General features: G+C 39.2%; 1 protein-coding gene across 1 annotated transcript in view; it reads left to right on the top strand.

Moving 5' to 3' along the window:
• Positions 1–19,495, top strand: part of LOC129924060 (uncharacterized) — a 40,717-nt gene that overhangs the window by 20,283 nt on the left and 939 nt on the right. Inside the window, exons 11-21 of the mRNA XM_056017810.1 lie at positions 1,492–1,672; positions 3,655–3,742; positions 5,026–5,079; positions 6,330–6,405; positions 8,265–8,365; positions 9,732–9,767; positions 12,096–12,171; positions 14,136–14,215; positions 14,412–14,546; positions 16,081–16,179; positions 17,431–17,503. Of these exons, the coding sequence (XP_055873785.1) occupies positions 1,492–1,672; positions 3,655–3,742; positions 5,026–5,079; positions 6,330–6,405; positions 8,265–8,365; positions 9,732–9,767; positions 12,096–12,171; positions 14,136–14,215; positions 14,412–14,546; positions 16,081–16,179; positions 17,431–17,503 (999 nt within the window). The remainder of the gene's footprint in view (positions 1–1,491; positions 1,673–3,654; positions 3,743–5,025; positions 5,080–6,329; positions 6,406–8,264; positions 8,366–9,731; positions 9,768–12,095; positions 12,172–14,135; positions 14,216–14,411; positions 14,547–16,080; positions 16,180–17,430; positions 17,504–19,495) is intronic.

Below are 19,495 nucleotides of genomic sequence, written 5' to 3'. Positions count from 1 at the left end.
ATACCAAAAATCCTTACTTTTGTACAAATTCTCCTTCTTCCCTGGTGCTATTAGAGCATGGAATGGGTTGCAGAATTTAAGTCATTGGTTTACATGTATGACTTACCAGATGTAGGACGTAATTATCTTCTCTTTTGAAGTGACGTTTGTATTATATAAGATAAGATAAAAATCTATTTCTTTCATCTAATAGATGTCATGCTCTTAATTATTAGTTTATCTAATTGTGGGAAGCGTGGTCGAGAGGCCAAGTATGCTTGAACTTGGGTTGGCTTGGCTACCTATAAAGGGGACTCGAGTTTAGAAACCCGACTCGAAAATTATGTTTACTGAGCGCCCAAAGTCAGCACGGAAAAAAAACCCTCTTAGATCACCCCCCCCCCCAACTGGTCCACAATTGAGATTTGACCAAAGCGCTCTGGGCATGCTATAAGCATGAAAGTAGCGCCATATAAAAGCCATAATTTATTTTTATCTAACCCATAATTTATAAGTGGATCCTTATGGAAGCTTTTGAAAAGTGTAGGGGCCTCCACAATAAAATCCTGACTCGGGGCCTCCACTAACGCAAATCCGGCACGGATCAGGCTATCCTTTATCTTGTGTGTGAACCATTTCGCAACCAAACAATGTTTAAAAAACTATATAGTAAAACTCTTATTTTTTTATCATTACATAGCTTAGACTAACTCTGTCTGTCTGTCTGTCTGTCTGGCCAAAAGGTTGTACACGCCATCTCTTTGACACTCAATCTCGGATCAAGCTGAAATTCTACACATTCTTTTTCTTTTACCTGACAACACAAGAATCAATTTAAAAAAAAATTAACCAATCAGGGAATTAAATATTGAAAATAAATTGTTTTGTTTGGTATCTCAGACAAGGGAAACAAATTGTACTCGACTGAAGTGGTGGTATAAGCTGAATTAGTCCCCTTCATAGATTGTCGTCTGAGGCTTAGGCCTAGTGAACACAAACATGGAATAGAAACAATAGATTACTAACCCTACAGTCTTCCATGTTCATAGACTTTTCGATAGTAGATTGGCTACTGCGTTGGCTGCAAAAGGTGGAATTCAGGTCGTTCCCTTTTTAAAAAAATACATTTAAAAAGCGATCACCTAGATACCCCGTTCTTTCTCGCCCTACCCCTTTCCAACTGGTCGAGACAAGTGATAGGATAATAGCATATTTAAAACGCTAAAAGCATGAAACTAAACTAAAACAATTGGAAAAAAAAATTCTAATCACACATATTTATTTTGATTGTCTAGATCTATTACATATTCAATTACAGGACTGATCCAAACTAATTGCTATACTTAAAATAAGCACTTATAATTACTTGCTTAGCAATTGATACACTTAATATAAGCTTTGTGTTTTTTTTAAGTATTTTTTTTTGGCAATCTGCTTGTTTTGTCAATAAAATTTCAATGCTTAGAATTTAAACTAATTTGCGATTTTGTTTACACTAAACATTGTCTTTAGTCAACACGGCAGGAGGGTAGCCAACCTGGAGGAGTGGTGCGTGCTTAACCGTCATGTCCCTCCCGGGGTGCACATCGTGACGGCCGTAACGGACTTCACCTTCGGCTGCTACGCCTACGGCATCGACATGGGCTACGCCTACATGCATCACGTGGGATTTCTTAATGCCCCTGTGAATGAGGTATTCGTACGTAAAAGTAGATCCGATTATTTTAAAAACCATTAGTAAGTTTACCATAACACTGTTACATAACGTAGAACGGTATCGATTACATCGGGTCGGCCGTCAGCAGGATAACCGAACGTGAAATATTATATACGATCCCTTTTAGCAACACTAGGAAGCGTGGCCGAGAGGATTGGCTACCTAGAAGGGGGCTCGAGGTTTGACACCCGACACGGGCAGAGCTATGTTTACTGAGCGCCTCAAGGCACCAACTCCTAGATACTCCCTTCCCCCCCCCCCCAACTGGTCCACAAATGAGAATGGACCAAAGCACTCTGAGCATGCTTTAAGCATGAAAGTTGCGCTATAAAAAAGCTATAAATATAAATATATATAAAGGCACCAACTCCTAGATACCCCCTCCCCCCCTCCCACTGGTCCACAAATGAGATTGGACCAAAGAGCTCTGAGCATGCTATAAGCATGAAAGTAGCGCTATATAAAAGCTATAAATATAAATATAAATATATAACACTAAAACGAAAATTCATATGGGATATCGCGGCGTACGTAAACATAAAATTAATTTAAATTTATTTAAAAAAAAAACATAAAAAAACAAAGCGCAATTGTTGGCCCAATTGTATCAATCAGTTTGGATCAGTCATGCAATTGTAGTAAAGATTAACATAGATATACTAAATCTGTGCAAGTAGAAATACTTTTACAAAGCTTATATCGGCTTACTCTGTGTGTCTGTCTGTCTGGCCAAAACGTTTGTACGCGTCATTTCTCCGCCACGCAATTTCGGATCAAGCTGAAAATTTCACACAATTATTTCTTGTACACGAAAAAACAAAATCAATTAAAAAAAAATAGTTCATTAAATATTGGTAATAAATTATTTTGTTTTGTATTTCAAACAAGGGAAAGAAACTTTACTTCACTGAAGTGTTGGTATAAGTAGCATTGGCAAATCCAGGAAGGGGGGGAGAGCGAAAGATGTAGATACAATTGCCCCTTCCTCCTTTACTGACACCCTAACTTTATTTTGTTCTCGATCATTCTGTAAAGGTGTTTTTTGGTTTCCTATATCTTGTAGCAAATTGTTATTTTTTACAAATCAACTGTTGACAACAGTTTTGCGGTAGAGATTAGGCAAAAGCAGGTAATTTAGAAGCCCTAGGCGAAATGAACTAGGTGTCCCCGAATGAAATAGAAAAATACAAAAGACCGAAAAATAAAATTACGCAATGAATTGAATCCCTCCTTCATCTATATTTAACTCTTTCTCTCCTTAATTATTTACCACATTCTGGTGGAATCAACGCTGGTATCGTCAGTTAGGAGAGAAAGAGTTGAATCAACAAATGAAATACATTTATAAAGCGCTCTTCCCGTGGCGTTTCGGTGTGGTATCTTGAATCATTGTAAAAATGTTTGTATGTGAAATGTTTTACATGTCTCGGATTTTACTTCAGAGTTGAAGATAGTTTACTTCCCAGTCCAAACCTACCGCAGGACGACGGGGGATGGGAGTGGGCAGGGTTTGAACCCGGGACCATTGATAAATCCAAACGACAGTCCTGCGCGCAAACCGCACGACCAGGCAGCCAGACTTAGAGCTAGGCTAGTAGACGAGTTATAATAGAGTTCTGCTATGCAGCGCTATGTTTGTCAGAGTTTCTCAATATTTTTCTCTAAATTTTATTTTTTGAGTCCTTGCTAGGCCCTATCCAATTGGAGACCCTAGGCAGTGCTAATTTTGCCTATGCCAAAGAACGGCCCAGGGAGAAAATTGTTGGGAAAAAGACTAGGCAATATATAGCCCTAACAGAATAGACGAAGAAGGTTTTGGAGAGTTATATAGGGTTACTGCGAAGCAGCTGTTTGGACTAGCTATTAAGCATTCATTGTATCATAACACTATTTAATTGTCCTTCTTTGTATGTTAAATTTCCAAACTGTTCACATGACTGGACCTATGATGACCCTAGCCCTGTGTCCATACCAACACATCCAAAGGCGACCTGGTGGACAATGATTGTGACGGTGTTACGGACGAGGAGGAAGATGACGATAAAGGTACTTATTTCGTTTCGTTGGTCAATAACTTTTTATTGGTTATACACATGTAACAAATATAGTTACTGACCCCTGACCCCACCCCCCAATAATTATGGCAATGTCTTTGATTCCGAGGATTAAGGTTTACGCGCAGTGCTTTGCATGACTACACAAACCCAGCTGCGACCCGCATATGTTCCTGCATTTAGTGCAGACAAAGCCGCCTTCCGCAGACGGTCTTGAAAGTTTTCTTTCCGTCTTCTGCACCTGTCTTGAATAATGGTCCCTCCTTGGGTCTCAGATGTTACTGCCCCTAATGATATCCATTTATAAGATTATTTCACCAATCCCTCTAATCTTATCCTTCTCTCCCTCTCTCTAATTGTCTATCAATCCTTATCTCAGTATTTTCCTTTTTTCTTCAACTCTTTGAGTCACCCTCTCCCACTCCGACTCCCTCATCCTATTTTAATGTAAATAACTAGATCAAAGCAAGTTGTAGCCAAGCGTTTCGTAAACGTCTTCCTTAACCCTTAAAGTGCTGAGCTGTTTCACTATGAGTATATAGTAAATGGAATAACAATTCTGATGTTTAGAGGCTAATCTACCACACGCGTTTTAAGGGTTAACGGAACATCTCGCGCGTTCTGAATATTTAGCGGAACACCTTGCTTATTTTATGAAGAAACCAATTCCCGTGTTGGCCTACTAGTTAATTATTTCATTAGTTAATGGAACACGTATTCAGGCCTCGCAAAACACTAGGGTTCCACGGAACACAGTTTGGGAAACACTGATGGTGTTAGTAAAAGTAAAAGTTTGTTTTTTTTTACTTTTAGACCTTGACATCAATAGGGCAGATGATGTTAAGTTCGTCTGTTTCTCTGACCAACGGTTAAAGAGCAAGGTGTCATGTGGCCAGCACAACGACCAACCGCCTTTACTTTTCCCCAACTAAGGTCAGGCACCCATTAGAGCTGGATGGACTCAAGGGCGCCCTAAAAATTCAAAATCTTGACCGAGATTCGAACCCAGGACCCCGGGTTTGGAAGCCTAGTGCTTAAACACTCGGCCACCGCGCCCCCCACGATGGTGTAGATAAGAAATAAAACCAATTTTTGCCAATGACCAAACTGTTGTTTACGAACTGACATATATTAATGTTTCTGTCGAGAGATTTTTCGAACTGTCTACAGGTGAGTTCTGAAGCGCGGGCTTAAATTGCATCTTCAACACCGATTCGGGTCTTATGAATTAAATTCTTCTTTTAATTTTTTTTTTCCTTTTTATTAATTTTCTAGATAATGACAACGATGGATTTATTGATGAAGACTTAAAAAAGGCAGAAATAAAAGGTAAGCATTTTTTTAAAGACAATTTTTTTTTGGGGGGGGGGGGAGGCCTTATGCCTCTTTTTGGTTATTTCGGTCTCATATCGTTTTGTATTGGTGGACACGTACCGCACCAAGGCTGACCACGAGCACGGTGGCTTGATGACGTGGAGGCAGATCTACAACAGCTAAAAGCACAGGATTTATCAGACTGGAGAGATGTGTTAAAGCAGGCCAGCGCCTTCCATCTAAGAGGACCTAACTTTACACATTTAACCATATAAGTCAGGGGTTCTAAACCTGTGGATCGCGACCCCCTTGGCGGGGTCCAATGACGATTTGCCAGGGGTCGCCTAAGACCATCGAAAATTGTCTACTCTTCTATTGCTGTATGTGTGTGTGTGGGGGGGGGTCGCGGCAGAGTGGTGGATTGTAAAAAGGGGTCGCCAATTGTATAAGTGAATCTTGAAGGATTAATTTCCCTTGTTAGTATCACACGAAATAGTTCATTACCTACCAGTAATTAATTGATGAATTGTTTACTATGTTTTACTTGATTCATGTCCTGTCTATGCCAATGAATATTTGTTGAAAGAGAATGGGCGTGGAAGAAATAACGTGAACAAAACATTTTACCAGACAGATGCACAGCGTTGATTAAAGCTTTGAAAAAATATTTTTCTTCATTGTCTTTAGCTATTTCTTAGTTCTGAACTATCTTCTATATAATAAAAAAAAATTTTAGATTGTGAGAACAATAGTGAAACACTCTAGATAGTGAAGTAATAAATAGTGAAACAGTTGCCTTGTAAGCGTTATGTCTCTCACTTTCTATTGTCGGATCAACTTAAAATATTTCAAAATTATTTCTTGTCGATGACAACACAGGAAACACACACACACAAACAACTACTTAGTTAATCAATTAATCGAAATTAATAAATTTTAGTATAGAGACAGTAGGATCTACTAAGATAAGGGGATATATGCCATGTATAGATAAAATGTGTAAACTAACAATAGATTCTAAGCACTTGGTTAGCTTAGGAGCTAACAAGTTGGGGCTCCTAGATCTTAATCAGACTCCAGTAACCCTTAAAAGGAAAATGATTTTGAAAAGGCAGCGCGGAAACCCTTGACCTGATACTGCTTAGCCACCGCGCCTCCATTGTTTTAAAATACTAGAAGCTTTTCTACTTCATTATAAGCTTTTGCTTTTTTTAAAAGTGTTTTTTTTAAATTTAATTGTTATATTTTTCTTTGTTCTCAATCAGTCAATGGAAACTGGAGTGAATGGACAGAATGGACCTGCAGTTTGAACTGTACTGATACTAGACTCATGAGACGACGGTAAGAATATTCTTATCACAGCGTTTAAACCAACTCAATGTCTGTCTTTCTTGTATGCTTGGATTTTTGCTATCGAATTTCAGACCACCTGTAGTGTGGCGCGGTGTCTGAGTGAGAAAGCGTTTGGTTTTCGAATCTGGGGTCCCGGGTTCGAGTCCTGGTAAGGACTGGGATTCTTACTTTCGGGATAATAAGGCCGAATCTGAGTCCACCCAGCTCTAATGGGTACCTGACATTACTATTTTAACTGTGAATAGACCTTGTTTTTAATGATTTAACTGTATAGAATTTAGCCCTTGTTATTATAAAAGGAGAGTGATCCTTAAAGGATTACGGGCACGACATGACGTAAATTGTGCCGATGTGCCTAAACTCAAAACTCAAACTCAAACTCAAAATTAAAGACGGCCACATGACACCCTCGTTAACCGTGGGCCAGAGAAACAGATGAACTTTACATTATCCATATATCACAAGGTCTGAAAGTGGAGCCTTACTTTACTGCACATGAAATAATCATCAAACTTTGCATACAATCAATTAATCATAAAATCCACTAGTAAAATACTAAATTATTCGTAATTAAATTATTTGGTTTTTATATAGAAAATGTACTAAACTAAGTGGAGATAATCTAGCCATAACTGTTAATCCGTAACTTTATGTGTCAATCTAGTCATAACTGTTAATCCGTAACTTTATGTGTCAGTCTAGTCATAACTATTAATCCGTAACTTTACATTTGCTAGAGTTTCTTGGCTGATTAATAAAGATTAAGGTGAATAATTAAATAGTTATATAAAGATTAAATCTAAGATTGTATGTATTGTAATATAATAAATGAAAAACTGTCATGGAATCCACGTATTGATGAAACTATAATAAACACAAAGCATTAGGATTTATTAAAAGAAATTTCTATAAATCAAATAAGAACATAAAAATCACTAAATTTAGAAAGCCTTCATGACAGAAGACTCAAAAGTAAAGTAGCAACTATACATAAAACACTGAACCATAATCTTCAAATACAAAAACAAAATTTAATAAAATACTCAGAAAGACACAAAGATAAAAGCACATTCCTCGTCCCATATGATAGGACAAATTTGTAGAAGTACTCCTTCTTCTCTAGTGTTATTAGAGCATGGAATGGGTTGCCTGAGCCAGCCAGGAAAACCAGTGACTTGGCAGAATTTAAGTCATTGGTTAATATGCATGACTAAATGCATGACGCGTAGGACGTAATCATCTTCTTTTTTTTTGAAGTAGCGTCTGTATTATATAAGATAGGATAAGATATTTACATGGAGGCTATCATTGCTGAACTCTCCTTTTTTACAAAACTTATATCTGTCTGTCTGACTGTCTGGTAAAAAAGTGTACACGTTTCTTCCCCCACACCCATTCTCGGATCAAGTTAAAACTTCGCATTTATTCATTGAAATAAACTAGATTTTAATTAATAATTTAAACAAATAACCAATTAGACAATTAACAACTACTGGTAATTTCTTATCCTGCTAATAGCATTAAGGGAAACTAATAGTTAAGTATTCAGAGATATCGATAAATGTGTTGGGTTTAGTCCTCTTAAATAATTGTTAACGCTATTTCTCCCTCACGCATTCTCCGATCAAGTTGATACTTTAAATAATTATTTATTGTACCTAACAAAGCATGAATCGATAAAGACAAATACTTAATTTACTTAATTATTGGTAATATTTTCTATATCGAATAAGGCAAGTAACTTGTACATCACTGTTGGATTTAGTTTTAAGGACTGAGTTCTGCCCCTTAAATTAATCATTGTTGTTTTGTTTTTGTTAAAGGATATTATTATATTTTGTTTTAAGGTTTTGTAAAAGCCCAGTTCCACAGTCAGATGACTATTTCTGTGAAGGCGACCATACGGAGTACAATGAATCCATTTGCCATATTGGCGAGAAAGCTTGTGGTAATTTTGCAGCCAAAATGCATTCTTATATATATATACAGGGCCGGCCTTAGATAACTGGAGGCCTTAGGCGGCTGCCTAGTTTTCTAATAGCTAAGGCCGACCCTGATATATGCTAAGTCTATATCGTCCCCTGAAACGGTTACTAAATGTCGCAGGATGTATCCTTAGGCAAGATGTAACATGTTTACCAAGGTTTAACGCAAAAATCCGTGAACACCAGCCGGAAAGAGGCTGTGGATGTCGCCTATGAGACTGCCGCCCTATGCACCGGCGTGCGAGGACCTAAGTATAAGGCTATCATATGATGTGATAGATAATGCGTAGACAAAAAAAAAAAAAAAACAACATCTAAAGCATAATGAAGGAGATGTTTTATTTGACTAATGATAAGGCTTGTCATCGAGTCCGAAGATTAATGAGCTATGCAGTATTTCCCGTGGCTACGAAGCCCCAACTGCGATCTACGATTATTTTGCCACACCCATTGCAGATTATTATCATTTTCTTTTCGCCGTCCACGTCTGTCCTCGCCAGTGGATTTTCTTTCGGCCTCAAATGTGTATCTCGTGGGCTTTGTAAGTGACCTCCAGCTGTCTTTTTCAGAAACAGCCTGCAGCCCGTGGTCTTTCCTGTGTCTCGTAAAGCAAGTTCGCGCCTGAGCTGATCTTTACACACAATTTTTTTTTTTATATTTTAGACTAGTGATGCCCAAAATACGGCCCGGGGGCCAGATCCGGCCCGCGTCGTGGTTCCATCCTGCCCTCCGAAACGTCGGTGTATAAAATTAAGTGGTTTAAAAGTATATCTTTACCTACGTTAGGGCTCTAATTTATTCTCTAATGGATAGCTACCACAGCCTTTAACATTTGTGCGTTTATGAGATGGGACTCTGAATGTAGAATCAACCAGGAAAAGTGAGAGAACCTCTTTACTTGCTTGCAGAACATTATAAAAAGTCAACATGTTTGTTCCTTAAAATGTGGATGTTTAAAAAAAAAAAAACAACAACAACATATAAACGGCATTCGTGATTTTAGCTGTAAATAAAAGATTGTTAAACTACAGGTGTGTTTCCACTTTCTAATAGTTACAGGTTAATTACATTTTCATTTCTGTATCTTTTTGTTAATGTGGCCCACGACACGAATGCTGGAAATTAAAATGGCCCGAAGGATGAGTAAGGTTGGGTATCACTGCTTTAGACAATAAAAAAAAACGGTTTGAATTTTCATTGTTCGATTGGGACGTCTACGAGTTTGTGTAATACAACAAACTCTTCTGGTAATTTTATTTTTTCACTTTAATATATACACATTTTATGAGACCCTTTACTGTCCAATGTGTACCATTTTGTTTTTTGCAGGTAATCATCTTGAGGAAGGTTTGGAGATGTACAGAGGTATGTCCTTCAGGAATTGTTTAGTACAGTGATGCCCAAAGTACGGCCCTCGGGCCAGATCCGACCCGCGATGTGATTTCCTACGGCCCGCCGAAATGTTGGCACAAAGTGTAGAAAATTCCCCCTTTTTTTCCAAAAATTAGAAGGTGTAAAAATGTATCTATATTTACGTTAGGCGCTTAGAGACCTCGATTTTTCTCCTGATTGATTGGTTCCATGTCATTTAACATTTGTGCGTTTATGAAATAGGTATCTGAGTGTAGAATGTACGTTTTATACCAAGACAAGTGACACGGTTCTTTACTTTTGTGGAACATGATAATAGGCCAACATATTTGTTTTTTGTATAAAGAAAGTGTGGCTATTTTAAAAAACAAAAACTTATAGACGACATTATGAAACAAATATAACGGCATTCTTGGTTTGAGCCGCGAATAAAAGATTGTTAAACTACGCCTAAAAATTGGAGGATTGATGGGAATATTTACCAAAAAGAGACAGGAAAATGACTTGGATGTAAAGCTAGCTACAATGTTGCTCATATTCTAAGCACAGGAATGAAGCCCAATGTTGCTGATATTTTAAGTAGAGAAATGAAGCCATCTTCTGAAGCGGGGAAAAAAAAAAGATAAATTTCAAATATCCCATTAATTTATAAAGCACAGGATCTACGGGTTTCAGGTCAATATCATTTTTGTAGGCCTCTGTTTTAGTTCATGTGGCCCGCGACACGAGCGTCGGAAATAAAAATGGCCCACAGGTCGAATTAGGTTGGGCATCACTGGTTTAGTAGAATTGACATCGCATTTCCAACGGCATGAGCTTTGCTGTCACTGTTGCTCACTAGATCAAAGTGTAATAGATTCCAAACATACTATGCCCAGTGCCATTAAAGCATGAAAAGGCTTGTATGGCTCAGTAAGGAAAATCAATAATTCATAAAGGCTCAACTCTCTAATTAGCAAACACAAATAGTTTAACTCTGTTTAACACATGTATACCGAGAGAGTGGAATAGTCGCCTTCCTTACAATAACACTATTACAGTCATGGAAGATGAAGGGTGAAGCCTAGACAGGGATCTCAAAAGCGCTCTAACAATTTTCCAAGAAATTTAATAGTTGGTGTATACCACAGAAAAAATAAAGAATCATTAGCTCTTTAGTCACACGGGGAAATGCTCTAAGGGCACTGGGAAATGCTCTAAGGGCACTTGGAAATGCTGTAAGGGCACTGAAAAATGCTGTAAGGGCACTGGGAAATGCTCTAAGGGCACTTTGAAATGCTCTAATGGCACTGGGAAATGCTCTAAGGGCACTTTGAAATGCTCCAATGGCACTGGGAAATGCTCTAAGGGCACTGGGAAATACTCTAATGGCACTGGGAAATGCTCTAAGGGCACTGGGAAATGCTCTAAGGGAACTGGGAAATGCTCTAAGGGCACTTTGAAATGCTGTAAGGGCACTGGGAAATGCTCTAAGAACATTTTGAAATGCTCTAAGGGCACTTTGAAATGCTGTAAGGGCTTTTTAAAATGCTGTAAGGGCACTGGGAAATGCTCTAAGGGCACTGGGAAATGCTCTAAGGGCACTTTGAAATGCTGTAAGGGCTTTTTAAAATGCTGTAAGGGCACTGGGAAATGCTCTAAGGGCACTGGGAAATGCTCTAAGGGCACTGGGAAATGCTCTAAGGGCACTGGGAAATGCTATAAGGGCACTGGGAAATGCTCTAAGGGCACTTTGAAATGCTGTAAGGGCTTTTTGAAATGCTCTAAGGGCACTGGGAAATGCTCTAAGGGCACTGGGAAATGCTATAAGGGCACTGGGAAATGCTCTAAGGGAACTGAAATACTGTAAGGGCACTGGCAAATGCTCTAAGGGCACTTTGAAATGCTGTAAGGGCTTTTTGAAATGCTCTAAGGGCACTGGGAAATGCTCTAAGGGCACTTTGAAATGCTCTAAGGGCACTTTGAAATGCTCTAAGGGATCTTTGAAATGCTCTAAGGGCACTTTGAAATGCTATAAGGGCACTGGGAAATGCTCTAAGGGCACTGGGAAATGCTCCAAGGGCACTGGGAAAGCACTAGAACGTGCACGACCTTTTCCTTCCTAGCATATGGAATAAGAAACATTGTGTGACAGAGAGGCTAAGTACTCTTGAACTTGGCTTGGCTACCTATCAATGGGGGCTCGAGGTTCGACACCCGACTCGAACAGATTTCTGTTTACTGCCTTCTAAGTCTAGATTTAAAGGCCTATCATTGGAATATTCTAAAGTGTAGTAGCGGCATACATTCAGATAGACTTATTTATATTTATCCCCCTTTTAGAGCCGGTTCTAACCGAGGAGTGGAGCCACTGGCTGTGTTCCAGAAATTGTAGCGACACAAGAGTCTATGAGAGAAGGTAAACCATACTTCACGATTCTATTATTCGTATTCCTCTTATGAGCCTGAACACTCTACTTGAGATCCAAGAGTTATATACTATACCAGGATTTCGAAACGGCCAGATTGTCTTATCAATTTGACTTTTTATGTAAGTTTGTGTGTGTGTGTGTGGCTGTTGTTTTTTTTTTCGGAGAAAGGGGGGGGGGGTGTCTAAATTACAATTTGTAGAGATGGGTTATTCTAAATAAGTTGCGTCTCTAGAGGTAGGTCTATGACTGACTGATATACCCTGCAATGTGTTGTCCGCAAATGAAGTTTGGACTGACTGATATACCCTCACCTGACTTGTCCGCAAATGAAGTTTGGACTGACTGATATACCCTCCCCTGACTTGTCCGCAAATGAAGTTTGGACTGACTGATATACCCTCCCCTGACTTGTCCGCAAATGAAGTTTGGACTGACTGATATACCCTCCCCTGACTTGTCCGCAAATGAAGTTTGGACTGGCTGATATACCCTCCCCTGACATGTCCGCAAATGAAGTTTGGACTGACTGATATACCCTCCCCTGACATGTCCGCAAATGAAGTTTGGACTGACTGATATACCCTCCCCTGACTTGTCCGCAAATGAAGTTTGGACTGACTGATATATCCTCCCTTGACTTGTCCGCAAATGAAGTTGTGAAGTTTGGACTGACTGATGTACCAAAAAGAAATATCTAAAGAATGGACAAAGTTTTGTCTCATTTTAAACTGTTCCACGGGACAAGCAAAGTTTCAATAAATAACCCTTCAGTGGCCATCAGTACTTCGAAAATGTACAGGTAAACATATGTGTGTGCAGTGAGAGCTCATTATTATATTTTAAGATGCAACAGGTGAACCAAAGAAGGAAATGCTTTATTTTTAAAACTGTGCTTTAAGGGCCTTTTTTTTTTTGAGGGGTACCAAAAAAAAAGTAAAAAAAAAAGAAGGTCACTCAAATAGTTCGTGCTGTCTTTGGAAGAATGCCAGAAAACAAAAGAAAAGTAATAATGATAATGATGCAACTGGTACAATACAGTATAAAATATAATAAACATATAATAATAGTTATATTAAAAGTAAATAATGGGCCGCTTTGTTTGCATAATATTGAGACCTGCTATACATTTAGTTACTAGGACTGTTTAATGGTTCATTTTAAGATTTAAGAAACTTGCATAACGCGTCAATATGAACGTAATTGTTTTTTTTTCCCCTAAGAATACACCAATATGCTCTAGGACTCGTTCTTTTTGGAGCTGAACAATACCTTCTTACAAATGTTCAACCATCCAGTAAGCTGACATTGGGTTGGCTTCTAGTTTGGCTTTGCCCCCCTCCACCATTTAGGCTTTGCTCCCCCCATTTAGGCTTTGCCCCCCCCCAGTTAGGCTTTGCCCCCCCCAGTTAGGCTTTGCCCCCCCCCCAGATAGGCTTGCCCCTCCAGTTAGGTTTTGCCCCCGCCCCCACCCAGCTAGGCTTTGCCCCCGCCCCCCCAGCTAGGCTATGCCCCCCCCCGCCCCCAGTTAGGTTTTTCCCCCCCCCCTTCCTTTTACAGACCTTGCGATCTATGGGGCAGATAATGTGTAAGTCATTTGTTTCTATGGATTACGGTTAACGATGGTGTCACGTGGCCAGCACAACGTCCAGCCACCTTGACTTCCCCCCCCCAAAAAAAAAAAAAACAACTAATGTCATGTACCTATTAGAGCTGAGTGGACTCAGAGTCAACTTAAGGATCCGGAAATGAAAAAAAACAACTCTTAAGCAGAATTGGAACCAGCGACCGCTCGGTCAGAAGGCCTAAAATTCTACCATTCATCCCTCACGCCTCGACTGATAATTGGGCGCTACAACAAGACGCCAATGAAAAGAACATCGCACTGAGCGTGCACGTCTGAAGAAGAACGTCATTGTAACGTCATTGAAAATCGAATGTATCTTTTCCCCAGAAAGTGCAGAGAGTTCTTTCACTGTATCAACATCAGAGCCAGAAGTGGAAAGTGTTACATCGGGAAAAAATGTCCCTACGGTAAACTATGTTGTTTTTGTTTTTTTGTTTAAATTTCAATAATTTATAGCTTAGTAAAGTAACAAAAATTTAAAATTGACAAAACAATAATTAAACTTTTCAATATAGCAACCATCAGCAGCCTAATTAACTTTACAATTCGTTTTTCGCTCGAAAGTCAAAGGAACGTAGCATGTTACTTTTCTCTACCTGACAGAGTGCTCTCTTGACACCTGGGGTGTGAACTGCCTTTACAGCTGTAGTAACTGCTTGGATGCGTGTGATAAGTTCGACGGCTCGTGCAATGTTTGCATGGATGGGTTCGATTCCCCCCAGACTTCCTGCAATAAAGGTATGTCTTGTTGTCTTATTGATACCATCGTTGATTTTGACCTCATTAAATTAAATTAATGTTATAATTTTAAAACTTGACTTTGAATTATATAAAAAGACCATGCATTCCCCTTTAATTCTAGACCAAACACAACATTTTATGATAACAAACAACTAAAGCTATTGAAGCCCAATCATAACAGGGGAGTGAAATAGTAATGAGCCAAATGAAGAATTCCTTCGAAACGTGGAAAAATAATTACGAAGAAAAAGAGTAAATCAAAAAAAAAAAAAAAAAAAAAAATAAAGCTTATATAATGGGAAGAACTCCTTCCTTACAACAATAACTATCAATAATCTAGAAAATTATTTCCTTATCCGCTATAAACTTTTATTCGTTTATTTTTTTTTAAGTACAATAAATAATTGTCTAATGTGTCAACTTTATCAGAGAATGCGTGTGGGAGCGTTAACAATAATTTAAGGAGATTAAACCCAACTAATTCATCCACATCTGGGAGTAGTGAAGGATTAATCTCCCTTGTTTGTATTAAACAAAATAATATAAATAATAATAATAATGCTTGCCTTCGAGTCGAAGATTAATGAGGAATTTAGAATTTCCCTTGGCTAGGCAGCCCCAGCTGTGACCTACATATTTTGCCACATCCAAGGCAAGCACAATAATAACTAGTAATTCATTAACGTATTAGTTAATGTTTTGTATTGATTCATGTCTGCCTGGTCGTGCGGTTTGCGCGCTGGACTGTCGAGGGTTCAATTCCTGCCCGCTCCCATCCCCCGTCGTCCTGCGGGAGGTTTGGACTAGGAAGTAAACTATCTTCAATTCTGGAGGAACATCCGAAACATGTAAAACATTTTACAAAAACATGTCTTGTCTACGCGAATGAATATACATGCTAGGTTTCAATTTGATATGAGAAAAGGGGTTGGAGAAATAATGTGTACACACTTTTTTTGCCAGACAGACAGACAGAGTGAGTTGATATAAACTTTGTAAAAATAAGCATTCACGCTTGATTCAAGATTTGTGTGAAAGTAAGGGTATCTGCTGCCAACAAGTGTTAGTTTGACTAGCTGTAAAGAGCCACAACCCCAAAACACTTCCTTATCAACATCTTGTAATCTACATCTACCTAGATGACAGAAGTAGCCTTCAATTAATGGATCCACCTCCCCCCCCCCAAAAAAAAAGGGAATTAAAAGTAAAGTTTCCCTTTTCAGACCTTGCGATCTATGGAGCAGATGATGTTTAGGTCATCTGTTTTTATGACCAACGGTTAACAAGCAGGGTGTCATGTGGCCAGCACAACGACCAACCGCCTTTACTTTCCCCAACTAAAGTCAGGTAACCATTAGAGTAGGATGGACTCAGAGGCGTCCTAAAAGTCCCAAAATTCAAAATCCCAGTCTTCACCAAGATTCGAAACCTGTACCCCAGGTTCGAAAGCCACCGCGCCCCGTAAAAAAACACACACACACATACACACATTTTTCGGTAGGAAATTAAAATAATATTGTCTTGTCCACAGAATGCCCTCAATTTTTCTACGGTGCAGCTTGCTTGGGTAGCTGCAAAGAAAAATGTGGAGGTCAAGATTGTCTGGACAGAATGCAAGGTCTTTGCCCTCGTAAGTACGCCAGTATCAACACTCACGATAGTATCAACAGTCACGATAGTATCAATAGTCACGATGTTATCAATGGTCTAGTATCAATGGTCACACTAATATCAATGGTCACACTAGTATCAATGGTCACACTAATATCAATGGTCACACTAATATCAATGGTCACACTATTATCAATGGTAACACTAGTATCAATGGTCAGACTAATATCAATGGTCTCACTAATATCAATTGTCACACTAGTATCAATGGTCACACTAGTATCAATGGTCACACTAGTATCAATGGTCACACTAGTATCAATGGTCACACTAGTATAAATGGTCACACTAATATCAATGGTCACACTAGTATCAATGGTCACACTAGTATCAATGGTCACACTAATATCAATCGTCACATTCGTATCAATGGCCACGCTAGTATCAATGGTCACACTAGTATCAATCATCACGCTAGTATCAATTTATGTTCGTGCTAGTATAAATGATCTCCCGATATCAATGATCTAACAGTATCAACATTGACGATAGTATCGAAGATAGTGGTCACCTTAATAACCTATCAATTGTCACTCTATTATTAATGATCACTCTAAAGGCCTATCAATGGTCACTCTGGTATCAATGGTCACGCTAATAGCCTATCAATTGTCACTCTGGTATCAATGATCACGCTAGTAGCCTATCAATCGTCACTCTGGTATCACTGATCACGTTGCGCAGTTATACTGAGACCTGAATGTAGATTAACAACCATTGCCCTAAGTATATGGTCATAAGTACGAAACGGACTCCTAGGGTCTGACTCTTTCCATTACCTTTACCTATCCCTTAGTCTCTTGGACCGTTTGGGCACCATGCAAGATTCGTCAACAGTCTTTCTTTATTTCTCTCTGTCGTTTGCCTTAGTTGGAACGTCTTTCGATAGCAGGCCTGTCTATTCTTTTATGTTTTCCTCCCATCGCTTTCTCTGTCTGCCTCTTCTTCTTTATCCTGGTACTGTTCCCTGAAGGAAGGTCTTTGCGAGCCCCAAAGATCCTGTAATATGGTCATATATCTTTAGCTTACGTTTTTTTACGATAGTTAGCAGGTCATCATTGGCTACTATCGCTGCAGTGTACGTGATTAGGAGATTGTAACTGAAAAAAAAAAGAGAAATTAAATAGAAGTTATATATTGTCTTTTTGAGATGTGTACGAATTTGAAGTGATATTTGGATAATATAAATCTTAAAGTGTTAATTTTTCAGAGGGGCCCTACCTCTACTTAGCTATCATACCTGTTGCTTGCACAGTGCCTGTGATTGCCTTTGTCTATGTCATGTAAGCGCATTATTATATTTTTAGTGCTAATACATTTTTAGGTTATTTGTATTAGTATTAATTTTTGTTCACCTTTCATTTTGTGTTTTTCTTTTTAATGTTCTTTTTGTATTGTTGTATGACATTGTTGTTTGTTTCCTTTGTCTTATATAATACAGACGTTACTTCAAAAAAAGAAGATGATTACGTCCTACGCGTCATGCATTTAGTCATGCATATTAACCAATGACTTCAATTCTGCCAAGTCACTGGTTTTCCTGGCTAGCTCAGGCAACCCATTCCATGCTCTAATAGCACTAGGGAAGAAGGAGTATTTGTACAAATTTGTCCTAGCATATGGGACGAGGAATGTGCCTTTATCTTTGTGTCTTTCAGAGTATTTTATTAGATTTTGTTTTTGTATTTGAAGATTATGGTTCAGTGTTTTATGTATACGTGCTACTTTACTTTTGAGCCTTCTGTCCAGATTGTATTTGGCATATTGTCATTATCTTCGTTGTTAATGCCAATAATCAAGTTTCCTTTTTTTTTGTTCCTGTTTCTTTGCCTATAGGCGGATCCAATAGGGATGTGACGGGGGCCACCTCTGAGTTTGTGGGATTGTAGCTTTACACAGACATGAGATAGGCTTAGAGATTCAACCCTGAGGAAAAATCAGGAGACGACGCCCCCTTACGGCTGATCCCAAAATGTATCAGAACTTGGCATTCTTTTGGAGACATCAGATGTGACAAGATGGGGCAACTGCTGAGTGGGCGACATCTTTCCAAGCCTAATTAATGAAGATGATGTGTATTCCCTTCCAGGAGGTTTCCACACGTAGAAATTTTGTCTACGGCCACTATGTCATAGTGGCTTTAAATCTACAGCCTTGCATTTGTCGATGTCCAACTGACAGAACTACATACAAAGAATTACACTTGGGCAACCTATTTCAAGGGAGGGTGGAAAGGGGTGGCTCCTATGATGTAAAGCATTCCCCCCCCCCTGTGTTTTGTTCACTGATGATGAAGTGATCAGAAGTTCAGAGAGACCCATGTTATCATGTACGGACGTACTCACATGCCTTCTTCTCAGTTCCCTTAACACGAGAACACTTCACCATTTAAAACGTGAGAAAGTCCACAAAGCCTGGTCGTGCGGTTTGCGCGCTGGACTGTCTTTCAGATTTACCGATGGTCGAGGGTTCAAACCATGCCCGCTCCCATCCCTCGTCGTCCTGCGGGAGGTTTGGACTAGGAAGTATATTATCTTCAACTCTGAAGGAACATCCGAAAAATGTAAAACATTTTACAAACATTTTTTAAGTCCACAAAACCTCAGATAAGTCCACAAAGCCTAAGTTAAGCGCACAAAGCCTCAGTTAAGTGCACAAAGCCTCAGTTAAGTGCACAAAGCCTCAGTTAAGTCCACCAAGCCTCAGTCAAGTCCACAAAGCCTCAGTTAAGTCTACAAATCCTCAGTTAAGTCCACAAAGCCTCAGTTAAGTCCAGAAAGCCTCAGTTAAGTCCAGAAAGCCTCAGTTGAGTCCACAAAGCCTTAGTCAAGTCCACCAAGCCTCAGTCAAGTCCACAAAAGCCTCAGTTAAGTCCACAAAGCCTCAGTTAAGTCCACAAAGCCTGAGTTATGTGTAAGTTTTCATACAGACCGGGCCACACTCGAGTGCAAAAACCTAAGAGATCCACTTGTTTATAAAGTAAAGTAAAAGTACAGTTTCCCTTTTCAGACCTTGCGATCTACGGGGCAGATGATGTTAAGGTCATCTGTTTCTATGGCCAACGGTTAACGAGCAGGGTGTCATATGGCCAGCACAACGACCAATCGTCTTTACTTTCACCAACTAAGTCAGGTACCCACTAGAGTTGGGTAGAATCATGGCGCCCTAAAAATCCCTATTTTCTAAATCCCAGTCTTCATCGAAATTCGAACCCAGCACTCAGGTTCGAAAGCCAAGCGCTTAACCACTCAGCCCCCGTCATAATATAAAACGCC

Source organism: Biomphalaria glabrata, chromosome 18, assembly GCF_947242115.1.
Source record: "Biomphalaria glabrata chromosome 18, xgBioGlab47.1, whole genome shotgun sequence".
NCBI lineage: Eukaryota > Metazoa > Mollusca > Gastropoda > Planorbidae > Biomphalaria > Biomphalaria glabrata.
This window is presented reverse-complemented; position numbering and strand designations above follow the sequence as displayed.